The sequence below is a fragment of the Pristiophorus japonicus genome, chromosome 7 (genome assembly GCF_044704955.1).
Source record: "Pristiophorus japonicus isolate sPriJap1 chromosome 7, sPriJap1.hap1, whole genome shotgun sequence".
Lineage (NCBI taxonomy): Eukaryota > Metazoa > Chordata > Chondrichthyes > Pristiophoridae > Pristiophorus > Pristiophorus japonicus.
The window spans coordinates 243,299,554-243,314,870 of record NC_091983.1 but is presented as its reverse complement, the minus strand read 5'-3'; the positions used below and the strand labels follow the sequence as shown (position 1 = coordinate 243,314,870).

Sequence of the window (15,317 nt, the reverse complement as noted above, 5' to 3'; positions counted from 1 at the left end):
AACATAGGGGGAGAAATTTGCCTGGTTTGCGCCTCCCGTTAGCACCTGTAAGATGCCCACGAACTTCCCTGACAGTTTTGTGCTGGCGCTAAAACTTATCACCTCACTCTCTTGCGCTCCGTAGATCGTGATGTCATCCGGTGCTCAGTGCCCTGTTAGTGCCCCCTGTAGCATCGCCGGGTGACAATAACGGTCGCTGCAGGAGGCGTTGTCACCTCGACTGGCCGCTTGGGGAGCAATATTTAAAGGCAGTGGTGGTCAGATAGGGCAAAATTTATTACTCTCCCCTCGTCTAGTCCAGGGACTTGAGCACATAAATTTAGGCTGACACTCCAGTTCAGTGCTGAGGGAGTACTGCACTGTTGGACGTGCCGCCTTTCGGATGAGACGTAAAAGATCCCATTTCGAAGAAGAGCAGGGGAATTATCCCCAGAGTCCTGGTCAGTATTTATCCCTCAATCAACATAACCAAAAAATAGATTATCTGGTCATTATCACATTGCTGTTTATGGGAGCTTGCTTGTGCGTAAATTGGCTGCCGCGTTTCAACAGTGACTACACTCCAAAAATACTTAATTGGCTGTATAGCGCTTTAAGATGTCCGGTGGTCGTGAAAGGTGCTATATAAATCCAAGTCTGTCTTTTCTTTCTTTCAGATTGATTTTGACCCCACGATTCCTCAGCCCTCCACCCTCTTAGAGTGCTTGGGGCTGTTATGCACGTAGCGCAAGTCCCGTGGCCCCACAGAGAGAGCAGTAAGATTCATTCAACCCATCATTGGTTGTTCCCTTTAAGTGAGGAAAGAAGCCTCTGAAGATGGCAGCGCTGCACTGAACATTGTTCACCGCTCTGCCGCTACCGCCCCTCTCACACACTTTAGTGCTCTAAGGGAAGTTGTAGCACTGAATTTAATGCTCCGCATCCCTCTTGGAGTGCTAAAGCTGAAGTTCCCAGGAGCAGCAAATCATTTTCATCTGGCGATACTTTGGCGTTCCTTCGAAGGTTATTGCCCTGAACGGGGTGCTATGCAATTTCTAGCCCAAAGGAATGTGAGTAGGCCATTGAGCCCCTTGAGCTTATATCAGCATTCAATGAGATCATGGCTGCCCTGCGACGTTAATCCATATACCCACCTTTGGCTCATATCCCTGAATACCTTTGGTTAATAGAAAGCTATCAATCTCCGATTTAACATTAACAATTGATCTAGCATCAATTACCATTTGATGAAGGAAGTTCCAAACATCTGCCACCCTTTGTATGTAGAAGTGTTTTCTAATTTCACTCCTGAAAGGTCTGGGTCTAATTTTTACACGATGCCATCTCCCCATGTCCTCGAATCCACAATCAGTGGAAATAGTTTCTCTCTACCTACCCTGGCTGTTCCCCTTAATATCTTGAAAACTTCGATCAGATTGCCCCTTAACCGTCTAAATTCTAGGGAATACAACCATAATTTGTGCAATCTTTCCTCCTAACTTAACCAATGAAATCCGGGTATCATTCTGGTAAACCTATGCTGCACTCCCTCCAAGCCAATATATCCTTCCTAAGGTGTGCTGCTCACAGTACTCCAGGTGTGGTTTAACCAGGGTTTTGTATAGCTGCAGCATAACTTCTATCCCATGTATTCTAGTCCTCCTAGATATAAAGGCCAGCATCCCATTAGCCTTTTTGCTTATTTTCTGTACCTGTTCATGACATTTTAATGATCTATGTACCTGAACCCCAAGTCTCTTTGGACATACATTGATTGATTTTAGCTTTTCACCATTTAGAAAGTACCCTGTTCTATCCTTTTTAAGTCCAAAGTGGATGACCTCACATTTGCTTACATTAAAATCCATTTGCCACAGTTTTGTCCATTCACTTTGTAATTTTATCCCTCCATCTATACTACCTTTCTTTGTGTTTTGGCAAATTTGTATATATGACTTTTAATGCATTAAAGTCATTAATAAAAACTGTGAATAATTGGGGCACCAACAAAGATCACTGCGGGACATCACTAGTCACATCCTGCCAATTTAAGTAGCTACCCGTTTTTCCTACTGCCTGTCTCCTACCGCTCAGTCAATTTCCGAACCAGGTCAATAATTTGCCCTCAATTCCGTGGGCTTCTACCTCAGTTAAGAGTCTCTTATGTGGGACTTTATCAAATGCCTGTATAAAAAGTCCATATAAATAACATCCATAGACTATCCCCTGTACACTACTTTAGTCACCTCTTCAAAAACATCAATCATATTTGTCAGACATGACCTACCTTTCACAAATCCATGCTGGCTCTCTCTGATCAACCGAAAATTTTCAATGTGTTCAGTCACCCAATCTTTAATTATAGACTCTAGCAATTTCACAACAACAGATGTTAGGTCTATAATTTCCTGATTTCCCTCCCTCACCATTTTTAAAAAGTGGAGCGACAAGCACAATTTTCCAATCTAAAGAAACGATTCCTGAATCAAGAGGACTTTGGAAGATTATAGTGAGGGCATCTGCAATGTACTCACCGACTTCCTTTGAATCCCTGGGATGGAAATCATCTGGACCTGAGGATTTGTCACTCTTTAGTGGCATTATTTTCTTCAATACTGTTATTTTACTTACATTAATTTTATTGAGTCCTTGTCCCTAATTTAGTTTCCTTGGGATTTCTGACATGCTGTCCTCTTCCTCTACTGTAAATATTCACGCAACGTAATTGTTCAACATGTCCGTCATTTCCTTATCATTGATAATTTCACTACTTTCAGTTTTTATGGGGCCGACATTGCTCCTGACAATCCTATTTTTCCTAATGTAATTGTAAAAAAAATGTGTTGATTTTGATATCCCTTGCAAGTTTCCTGTCATACTCTTTTTTTTTTATAGCTCTTACTATCTGTTTTGTGACGCTTTGCTGTTCTTTGTAACTTTCCCATTCGCCAGGATTTGTGCTATTTTTTGCATTTTTGTATGGTCTTTCTTTTAGTTTTATGCTGTCTCTTATCTCTTTAGACATAGACAGGCTTGTTGAATGGGCAGACACATGGCAGATTAACTTTAATGCAGAAAAGGGTGAAGTGATACATTTTAGTAGGAGGAATGAGTAGAGACATGCTAAATGGTACAATTTTAAAGCGGGTGCAAGAAGTCCTGGGGGTGTTTGTTCACAAATCTTTGAAGGTGAAAGGACAGGTTAACAAAGCAGTTAATAATTCGTATGGGCCTAGAACTTCAGAGGTTTAGTGCCACCCATTAAGGCTTGTTTTGGAGAAAAAATGGCGGCTGCCTCTCTTCCGCTCGTTTCCGGCGGGGCCCGCGGTAGCCTTCCTTTTCGGCAGGTTGGCAGCGCTGCCATTGTCTGCAGAAATGGAAATGAGGCAGATGGTGACGTCAATGACTGTATAACGATCACTTGATGCATGATCTGCCATTTTTGCTGTCGCAATTCCACTTACCGCCTTCTCATAATCACGAGCTGCTGATCAAGCAGCAGAATGGAGCTTTCAGCAACGATATTTAAAGAGATCATCATCACCAACTTGCAGCTGACATGGTTTGCCAGTTTGACGGGCTCTGTATAACTTTCTGCAACTCTTACAGCTTTCTAAACTTTTCAATTTCCTCAGGTAACAGGGAGTGTTGCAGCAAGTGGAGAATTCTTTCATTCTCAATTAAAGGCTTGTTCATTGTCATAGGGGCTCTACTTGCAGTCTCTCTCTCGCTCAAGTATCTTCAGAAGAGGGAGCAGTATCAGCGAAGAGGAAAATAAAGACTTTATAGAGCCTTTCACAACCACCGGATGTCCAAAAGCGCTTTACTGTCAATGAAGTACTTTGTTGAAGTGTAGTCACTGTTGTAATGTAGGAAACGCGGCTTCCAATTTTCCTACAGTAAGCTCCCACAAACAGCAATGTGATAATGACTAGATAATCTGTTTTTAGTAGTGATATTGATTGAGGGATAATTATTGGCCAGGACACTGGGGATAACTCCCCTGTTCTTCTTCAAAATAGTGCCATGGAATCTTTTACATCCACCTGATAGAGCAGACATTTAACATCTCATCCAAAGGACGGCACCTCCAACAGTGTAGTGCTCCTTCAGTACTGCACTGGAGTGTTAGCCTCGATTCCTGTGCCCAAGTCTCTCGAGCAGGACTTGAACCCACAACCTTGACTCAGAGGCAAGGGTGCTACCAACTGAACCACAGCTGACACTCATAGAGAACAAGACGCACGCCAATGGAGGAGAGGGAGGACCAGCAGGGCTCTCAACAGGAGACCTTACCCACATAGGATCCTCCGAGACCACTTCTCCTACCTCCACGTAAGTGAGTAGTTTATTAGGAGGCTCTGCTTTACAACGGTACTGTAGCATAGTGGTTATGTTACTAGGCTAGTAATCCAGAGGCCTGGACTAATGATCCAGAGACATGAATTCAAATCCCACATGGCAGCTGGGGAATTTAAATTCAATTCAATAAACCTGGAATAAAAAACTAGCATCAGTAATGGTGACCATGAACATACCGGATTGTCATAAACACCCATCTAGTTCACTAATGTCCTTTAGGAAAGGAAATCTGTCGTCCTTACATGGTCAGGCCTATACGTGACTCCAGATCCTCAGAAATGCGGTTGACACTTAGCTGCTCTCTGAAATGGCCTAGCAAGCCACTTATTCAAGAAGGCGGTTCACCACCACCTTCTCAAGGGCAATTAGGAATGGGCAATAACTGTTGGCCATGCCAGTGACATCCCATGAACAAATATATTTTTTTTAAATCACAATCTGGGGAATCCAATTTCTAAATGTTCTGTGCATGTATTCCATACTGCTATCATTTAATCGGCCAGAAATATTCAACTGATAACTTTCAAAAGATAAATTTAGAGCACACTTGTACAATTATACTTTGCCAAAATGATCAGAAAATCACGAGTGCACACAGTTCTCCAATCAGACCCAAATTGAACGAAGTTCCATGATTTGCTGAATTTACTCTTCGGTGCGACATAAAAAAATTTTCCCTTTGAAGAATGAGGAAATTGCTACAAAGTAGCTGATCTCATTTGTATTTTATATGCATCATTTTAATTTCAGTAGATGATAGAAATGTGTAATAATCTGATCACCTACTATGTGACATTATTGTGTTTCAGGAATGCAAAAAATTGTTAGCAGAATATCGTAAATATTTCCAGAAAACAAAGCAACAGACAACTGAAACAGAACAAGAAAGTCCATTTGATGTGTCAGAAATGTACATATTTGGTAAACTTGAAGTCTTCTGCAAACGATTGGCAAAGGTAAATTAAAATTTAGGGCAAAATGTGATGCAATTATATGCTAGATTTGTGTCCATCTGCTCAATACAATGGCTGATACTAGTAGTTTAGATAAAGCTATTTTATAACAACCATATAATAGAAACTCCTATTCCAGTTATTGGAATTAGTATTATATGAACTATATTCACATCTGGATCAATAAAAAGCTAATTTGTGACATGTAAAAGCTTTAACTAATGAAAAATTTCCGACTTAATGGGATGGATTTTAAAGGCCGCATCCAACAGGAATAGGCAGATGGATGGTTAGATCTGTGATAGAGAAACTAACTCTGCTTTGCCCTTGCGTTCTCCTTTGTAAATGCACAGTTTTCTGAACAGCCCTAGGTGCCTGCAAGAGGCAGACAGGAGCCTCATGACTACATGTAAACCGGGTCCTAGAATGCATTTAGCTCCTGACACCATTTTAACACAAAATCATGGAAGTTTTGCACAGTGCCCAACCTGTCAGTAAAACCTAGCAGGATTGGTGTGTCAGAAGCAGGTAATTGGATCATAGAAGTTACATAAGAACGTAAGTGTTATGTATGTAAACCTGTAATTACCATGTCCAACCACCAGAGGGGTTATACCCTGGAGTCCCCAAGAGATCCCACAATACCTTGGGAGCACCTGTATATAAGGAGGCCTCACAGGCTGGAGAGGCACTCTGAGTTCTGCAATAAAGGACGACGGTCACACTTACTTTGAGCTTGCAGTATCGAGTCTGACTCTTTATCCAAGACATAACAACTGGCGACGAGATACAGATAACGAACCCCAACGCAACAATGCAGGGAACTGTGGGCATCCTGGAGAAATTTTCAGAGGGAGATGATTTGGAAACCTTCGTGGAGCGACTTGACCAATACTTTGTGGCCAACGAGCTGGAAGGAGAAGCGAACGCTGCCAAACGAAGGGCGATCCTCCTCACTGGGGCATCAATGTATTGCCTCATGAAAAACCAGCTCGCTTCAGCAAAACCCACAGACAAGTTGTACGATGAATTGTGCACACTGGTCCAGGAGCATCTAAACCTGAAGGAAAGCATTCTGATGACGAGGTTTCGGTTTTACACATACAAGAGGTCTGAAGGCCATGAAGTGCCGAGCTACGTCGCCTTGCAGGACATTGCGAATTTGAAGGACACTTGCAGCATATGCTCAGAGAAGTCTTTGTTCTTGCCATTGGCCATGAAGTAATACTTCGCAAACCTTTGACTGCAGAGACCCCAACCTTGAGTAAAGCCATAGCAATAACCCAGGCGTTTATCTCCACCAGTGACAATACCAAACAAATTTCCCAGCACACTAGTGCTGCTGCAACTACGGTGAACAAAGTAACGTTGTTTTCAAATCGAAATGTACATGGCAGGATTTACACGCCTATAGCTGCAAGTCCGCGGATGACTCAGAGTCCGCCATCAAGGGTGGTGAATACAAAGCAACTAACACCTTGTTGATGCTGCGGGGTGATTATCGACTCATAGAAACATAGAAACATAAAAAATACGTGCAGGAGTAGTCATTTGGCCCTTCGAGCCTGCACCGCCATTCAATAAAATCATGGCTGATCATTCCTTCAGTACCCTTTCCTGCTTTCTCTCCATACCCCTTAATCCCCTTAAACGTAAGGGCCATATCTGACTCCCTCTTGAATATGTCCAGTGAACTGGCATCAACAACTCTCTGCGGCAGGGAATTCCACAGGTTAACAGCTCTCTGAGTGAAGAAGTTTCTCTTCAGCTCAGTCCTAAATGGCCTACCCTTATCCTAAGACTGTGTCCCCTGGTTCTGGACTTCCTCAACATCAGGAACATTCTTCCCGCATCTATCCTGTCCAATCCCGTCAGAATCTTATACGTTTCTATGAGATCCCCTCTTATCCTTCTAAACTCCAGTGAATAAAGTCCCAGATGATCCAGTCTCTCCTCATATGACAGGCCATCCATCCCTGGAATCAGTCTGGTGAGCCTTCACTGCACTCCCTCAATAGCAAGAACATGCTTCCTCAGATTAGGAGACCAAAACTGAACACAATATTCCAGGTGAGGCTTCACTAAGCCCCTGTACAGCTGCATTAAGATTTCCCTGCTTCTATATTCAAAGCCCCTAGCTATGAAAGCCAACATACCATTTGCCTTCTTTACCTCCTGCTGTACCTGCGTGCCCACTTTCACTGATTGATGAATCATGACACCCAGGTCTCGTTGCACCTCCCCTTTTCCTAATCTGCCGTCATTCACATAACACTCTGCCTTCGTGTTTTTGCCCCAAAAATGGATAACCTCACATTTATCCACATTATACTGCATCTGCCATGTATTTGCCCACTCACCTAACCTGTCCAAGTCACCCTGCAGCCTCTGAGCGTCCTCCTCACAGCTCACACCGCCAGCCAGTTTAGTGTCATCCGCAAACTTGGAGATATTACACTCTATTCCTTCTTCTAAATCGTTAATGTATATTGTAAAGAGCTGGGGTCCCAGCACTGAGCCCTGTGGCACTCCACTAGTCACTGCCTACCATTCTGAAAAGGACCCGTTTATCCCGACTCTCTGCTTCTTGTCTGCCAACCAGTTCTCTATCCACATCAGTATATTACCCCCAATACCATGTGCTTTGATTTTGCACACCAATCTCTTGTGCGGGACCTTGTCAAAAGCCTTTTGAAAGTCCAAATACACCACATCTACTGGTTCTCCCTTGTCCACTCTGCTAGTTACATCCTCAGAAATTCCAGAAGATTTGTCAAGCATGATTTCCCTTTCATAAATCCATGCTGACTTTGTCCGATCCTGTCACTGCTGTCCAAATGCGCTGCTATTTCATCCTTCATGATTGATTCCAACATTTTCCCCACTACTGATGTCAGGCTAACCGGTCGATAATTACCCGTTTTCTCTCTCCTTCCTTTTTTAAAAAATGGTGTTACATTAGCTACCCTCCAGTCCATAGGAACTGATCCACAGTCGATAGACTGTTGAAAAATGATCACCAATGCATCCACTAGTTCTAGGGCCACTTCCTTGAGTACTCTAGGATGCAGATTATCAGGTCCCGGGGATTTATCAGACTTTAATCCCATCAATTTCCCTAACACAATTTCCCGCCTAATAAGGATATCCTTCAGTTCCTCCTTCTCACTCGACCCACTGTTGCCGAGTACATTTGGAAGGTTATTTGAATCTTCCTTCGTGAAGACAGAACCGAAGTATTGGTTCATTTGGTCTGCCATTTCTTTGTTCCCCATTATAAATTCACCTGAATCCGACTGCAAGGGACCTACGTTTGTCTTTACTAATCTTTTTCTCTTCACATATTTATAGAAGCTTTTGCAATCAGTTTTTATATTCCCTGCAAGTTTCCTCTCATATTCTATTTTCCCCCTCCTAATTAAACCCTTAGTCCTCCTCTGTTTAATTCTAAATTTCTCCCAGTCCTCAGGTATGTTGCTTTTTCCAGCCAATTTATATGCCTTTCATGCTGCTTCAAAGGATACGTTTGCAAGGGCTGTGAAACAATGGGACACTTCCAACATTTGTGCAGGCGAGCTGCAAACCCTGCGAATCCTGCAAACCACCATGTTGCAGAGGAGAACAGATCCATGGTGGATAAGACGAACCAGAGCCTCAAACCGAGGAGGCAGAGGTATACGGGGTGCACACATTTACCACAAAGTGTCCCCCGATAATGCTGAAGGTTGAATTAAATGGACTCCCGGTGTCCATGGAGCTGGACATGATCGCAAGCCAGTCCATAATGAGTAAAATGACTTTTGATAAGTTGTGGTGCAAAAAGGCTTCAAGGCCAGTTCTGACTCCCATTCGTACCAAACTTAGAATATACACAAAGGAACTGATTCCTGTAATTGGCAGTGCTACCGTAAAGATCTCCTACGATGGAGCGGTGCACGATTTACCACTCTGGGTGGTACCAGGCAATAGCCCCACGCTGTTCAGCAGGAGCTGGCTGGGAAAGATACGCTGGAACTGGGATGACTTCCGAGCACTTTCGTCCATCGATGACACTTCATGTGCCCAGATCCTAAGCAAGTTCCCCTCGTTGTTCGAACCAGGCATCGGGAAGTCCCAAGGAGCTAAAGTGCAGATCCATTTGATTCCGGGGGCGCGACCCATCCATCTTGCCTTGTGATAGAAACATAGAAACATAGAAAATAGGTGCAGGAGCAGGCCATTCAGCCCTTCTAGCCTGCACCGCCATTCAATGAGTTCATGGCTGAACATGAAACTTCAGTACCCCCTTCCTGCTTTCTTGCCATAACCCTTGATCCCCCGAGTAGTAAGGACTTCATCTAACTCCCTTTTGAATATATTTAGTGAATTGGCCTCAACTACTTTCTGTGGTAGAGAATTCCACAGGTTCACCACTCTCTGGGTGAAGAAGTTTCTCCTCATCTCGGTCCTAAATGGCTTACCCCTTATCAGAAACAACCTCTCTGCCTCTATCTTGTCTATCCCTTTCATTATTTTAAATGTTTCTATAAGATCACCCCTCATCCTTCTGAACTCCAACGAGTAAAGACCCAGTCTACTCAATCTTTCATCATAAGGTAACCCCCTCATCTCCGGAATCAGCCTAGTGAATCGTCTCTGTACCCACTCCAAAGCCAGTATATCCTTCCTTAAGTAAGGTGACCAAAACTGCACGCAGTACTCCAGGTGTGGCCTTACCAATACCCTATACAGTTGCAGCAGGACCTCCCTGCTTTTCTACTCCATCCCTCTCGCAATGAAGGCCAACATTCCATTCGCCTTCCTGATTACCTGCTGCACCTGCAAACTAACATTTTGGGATCCATGCACAAGGACCCCCAGGTCCCTCTGCACCTCAGCATGTTGTAATTTCTCCCCATTCAAATAATATTCCCTTTTACTGTTTTTTTTCCCAACGTGGATGACCTCACACTTTCCGACATTGTATTCCATCTGCCAAACCTTAGCCCATTCACTTAACCTATCCAAATCTCTTTGCAGCCTCTCTGTGTCCTCTACACAACCCGCTTTCCCACTAATCTTTGTGTCATCTGCAAATTTTGTTACACTACACTCTGTCCCCTCTTCCAGGTCATCTATGTATATTGTAAACAGTTGTGGTCCCAGCACTGATCCCTGTGGCATACCACTAACCACCGATTTCCAACCTGAAAAGGACCCATTTATCCCAACTCTCTGCTTTCTGTTCGCCAGCCAATTCTCTATCCATGGTAATACATTTCCTCTGACTCTGCGTACCTCTATCTTCTGCAGTAACCTTTTGTGTGGCACCTTATCGAATGCCTTTTGGAAATCTAAATACACCACATCCATCGATACACCTCTATCCACCATGCTCGTTATATCCTCAAAGAATTCCAGTAAATTAGTTAAACATGATTTCCCCTTCATGAATCCATGCTGCATCTGCTTGATTGCACTATTCCTATCTAGATGTCCCGCTATTTCTTCCTTAATGATGGTTTCAAGCATTTTCCCCACGACAGATGTTAAACTAACCTGCCTTTTGTCTGCCCCCTTTTTTAAACAGAGGCGTTACATTAGCTGCTTTCCAATCCGCTGGTACCTCCCCAGAGTCCAGAGAATTTTGGTAGATTATAACGAATGCATCTGCTATAACTTCCGCCATCTCTTTTAATACCCTGCGATGCATTTCATCAGGACCAGGGCACTTGTCTACCTTTTGTCCCATTAGCCTGTCCAGCACTACCCCCCTAGTGATCGTGATTGTCTCAAGGTCCTCCCTTCCCACATTCCTGTGACCAGCAATTTTTGGCATGGTTTTTGTGTCTTCCACTGTGAAGACCGATGCAAAATAATTGTTTAAGGTCTCAGCCATTTCCACATTTCCCATTATTAAATCCCCCTTCTCATCTTCTAAGGGACCAACATTTACTTTAGTCACTCTTTTCCGTTTTATATATCTGTAAAATCTTTTAATATCTGTTTTTATGTTTTGCGCAAGTTTACCTTCGTAATCTATCTTTCCTTTCTTTATTGCTTTTTTAGTCATTCTTTGCTGTTGTTTAAAATTTTCCCAATCTTCTAGTTTCCCACTAACCTTGGCCACCTTATCCGCATTGGCCTTTAATTTGATACTCTCCTTTATTTCCTTGGTTATCCACGACTGGTTATCCCTTCTCTTACCGCCCTTCTTTTTCACTGGAATATATTTTTGTTGCACACTTTGAAAGAGCTCCTTAAAAGTCCTCCACTGTTCCTCAATTGTGCCACCGTTTAGTCTGTGTTTCCAGTCTACTTTAGCCAACTCTGCCTTCATCCCACTGTAGTCCCCTTTGTTTATGCATAGTACGCTCATTTCTGACACAACTTCCTCACCCTCAATCTGTATTACAAATTCAACCATACTGTGATCACTCATTCCGAGAGGATCTTTTACTTGGAGATTGTTTATTTTTCCTGTCTCATTACACAGAACCAGATCTAAGATAGCTTGCTCCCTTGTAGGTTCTGTAACATACAGTTCTAAGAAACAATCCCGTATGCATTCTATGAATTCCTCCTCCAGGCTACCCCATGTGATTTGATTTGACCAATCGATATGTAGGTTAAAATCCCCCATGACTACTGCCGTTCCTTTTTCACATGCCTCCATTATTCCCTTGATTATTGCCCGCCCCACTGTGAAGTTATTATTTGGGGGCCTATAAACTACACCCACCAGTGACTTTTTCCCCTTACTATCTCTAATCTCCACCCACAAAGATTCAACATTTTGTTCATTAGAGCCAATATCGTCTCTCACAACTGCCCTGATATCATCCTTTATTAACAGAGCTACCCCACCTCCTTTCCCTTCTTGTCTATCTTTCCGAATCGTCAGATACCCCTGTATGTTTAATTCCCAGTCTCGGCCACCCTGCAACCATGTTTCTGTAATGGCCACCAAATCATACCCATTTGTAATGATTTGTGCCGTCAACTCATTTACGTTATTTCGAATGCTGCGGACGTTTAGGTAGAGTGTTTTAATCCTAGTTTTTAAACCATGATTTTTAGTTTTGACCCCTCCTGCAGCCCCTTTATATTCAGTGGCCCCTTTTGTTTTTTGCCTTGGGTTTCTCTGCCCTCCACTTTTATTCATCCCCTTTCTGTCTTTTGCTTTTGTCTCCTTTTGTTTCTCTCTGTCTCCCTGCAGTCCTCAAGGGAGACAGCACCGTCAGAATCTGTGGTGATTACAAAGCAACTATCAATCATTTCTCGCTGCAGGATCAATACCCGCTACCAAAGGCAGATGACTCATTTGCGACGGAAAACGTTCACGAAGGTGGACTTGACCCCGGCCTATATGACGCAGGAACTGGAGGAATCTTCGAAAGGTCTCACCTGCATCAACATGCACAAAGGTCTTTTCGTTTATAACAGATGCTCCTTTGGGATTCAATCGGCCGCGGCAATATTCCAGAGGAACATGGAAAGCTTGCTGAAGTTGGTCCCGCACACTGTGGTCTTCCAGGACAGCATCTTAGTTACAGGTCGGGACACCGTTGAGCACCTGCAGAACCTGGAGGAGATTCTTAGTCGGCTTAATCGTGTGGGGCTCGAAGTGCATTTTCGTGGCACCTGAAGTGGCGTTCCTGGGGAGAAGAATCGCAGCGGACAGCATCAGGCCCACCGATTCGAAGACAGAGGCAATCAAGAACTCACCGAGATCACAGAACATAACGAAGCTGCGGTCGTTTCTTGGACTCCTGAACTATTTTGGTAACTTCTTACCGGATCTTAGCACATTGTTAGAATCCCTGCACTCTTTACTGCGTAAGGGAGATGAATGGGTATGGGGTAAAAACCAAGACAATGCCTTTGAGAAAGCTAAGAACCTGTTACGTTCAAACAAATTGCTTGTGTTATACGATCCATGTAAACGCTTGGTACTAGCATATGATGCGTCGTCGTACAGGGTCGGGTGTGTATTGCAACAAGCTAATGAATTTGGGAAATTGCATCCGGTTGCTTATGCATCCAAAAGTATGTCGAAGGCCGAGAGGGCCTGCAGTATGATCGAAAAAGAAGGGTTAGCGTGTGTTTACGGGGTAAAGAAAATGCATCACTATCTGATCGGACTCAAATTTGAATTGGAAACTGACCATAAGCCGCTTATATCCCTCTTTTCTGAAAATAAGGGGATAAATACGATTGGCCCGCATCCAGAGATGGGCGCTCACGTTGTCCGCATACAACTACGCCATCCGCCACAGGCCAGGCACAATAAACTGTGCCGATGCTCTCAGTAGGCTACCATTGCTCACCACCGGGGTGGAGATGGCATAGCCTGTCGATCTAGTTATGGTAATGGAAGCATTCGAGAGTGAGCAATCACCTGTTACCGCCCGACAGATTAGAACCTGGACGAGCCAGGACCCCCTACTGTCGTTCGTAAAAAACTGTGTGCTCCACAGTTGATGTTGAGGGAGTTGATCTCGTGTGCCGTTAGAGATGCAGGAAGAAATAAAGCCGTACCAATGGCGCAAAGATGAAATGTCTATACAGGCAGGCTGCCTCCAATGGGGTAATCGGATAGTTGTGCCAAAAAGGGCAGGGACACTTTCATTAGTGATCTCCACAGTACCCACCCAGGCATTGTAATGATGAAAGCTATAGCCAGATCCCACGGTACCGATACAGACTTAGAGTCCTGTGTGCATAAATGTAATACATGTTCCCAGTTAAGCAATGCACCCAGAGAGGCACCACTAAGTTTATGGTCTTGGCCCTGCAAACCGTGGTCTAGGGTTCATGTCGACTATGCAGGCCCATTCTTGGGAAAAATGTTTTTAGTGGTTGTAGATGCATACTCCAAATGGATTGAATGTGTGATAATGTCATCAAGTACGTTGCTGTCACCTTTGAAAGTCTATAGGCCATGTTTGCCATACAATGGGCCGTGCTTTACCGGTGCCGAATTCAAGGAATTCATGATCCGCAATGGGGTCAAGCATGTCAAGTCTGCCCCCATTTAAGCCAGCGTCCAAAGCTCAGGCAAAACGAGCAGTTCAAACAATCAAGCAGAGCTTGAAAAGGGTAACTGAAGGCTCACTGCAGACTCGCTTATCCCGAGTCCTGCTTAGTTATCACACAAGACTTCACTCGCTCACCGGGGTACCTCCCGCTGAACTGCTCATGAAAAGGGCACTTAAGACAAGGCTCTCGTTCGTCCACCCTGATCGACACAAACAGGTAGAGAGCAGGCAGCTTCAACAGAATACATATCATGATCGCGCAAATGTGTCACACGAAATTGAAGTAAATGATCCTGTATTTGTGTTGAACTATGGACAAGGTCACAAGTGGATTTCTGGCACTGTTTTGGCCAAAGAGGGGAGTAGGGTGTCTGTGGTCAAACTCTCAAATGGACTCACCTGCAGAAAACACTTGGACCAAACCAAACTCAGATTTACAGACTATCCAGAACAACCCACAATAGACTCTACCTTTTTCGATTCTCTAACACACACACACACAAGTGGCAACCAGTGACCCAGTGGTTGACCATGAAGCAGAACCCATCACCCACGACAGCCCAGTAAGGTTCACCACCCCCAGCAGTCCAGCAAGGCCAGCTGCACAGCAGCCCAGTGAAGGCCCAACAAATGACTCACCAAGGCCAGCATTTGCACTGAGATGATCAACCAGGGAAAGGAAGGCCCCAGATCGACTCACATTGTGAATAGTTACTCCATTTACTTTGGGGGTGGGGGGGGGGAGAGTGTTGTTATGTATGTAAACCAGTAATTACCAGGTCTAACCACCAGAGGGCTTATCCCCTGGAGTCCCAAGGGATCCCACAATCCCTTGGGAGCACCTGTATATAAGGAGGCCTCACAGGCTGGAGAGGCACTATGAGATCTGTAATAAAGGACTATGGTCACACTTACTTTGAGCTTGCAGTATCTAGTCTGACTCTTTATCCAAGACATAACAATAAGAGCATATGAACTAGGAGCAGGAGAAGGCCATTTAGCC

At 44.0% G+C, this 15,317-nt stretch overlaps 1 protein-coding gene across 1 annotated transcript in view; it reads left to right on the top strand.

Moving 5' to 3' along the window:
- Positions 1-15,317, top strand: part of LOC139266712 (dynein axonemal heavy chain 8-like) — a 2,132,242-nt gene that overhangs the window by 543,146 nt on the left and 1,573,779 nt on the right. The window contains exon 12 of the mRNA XM_070884298.1: positions 5,151-5,297. Within this exon, the coding sequence (XP_070740399.1) occupies positions 5,151-5,297 (147 nt within the window). The remainder of the gene's footprint in view (positions 1-5,150; positions 5,298-15,317) is intronic.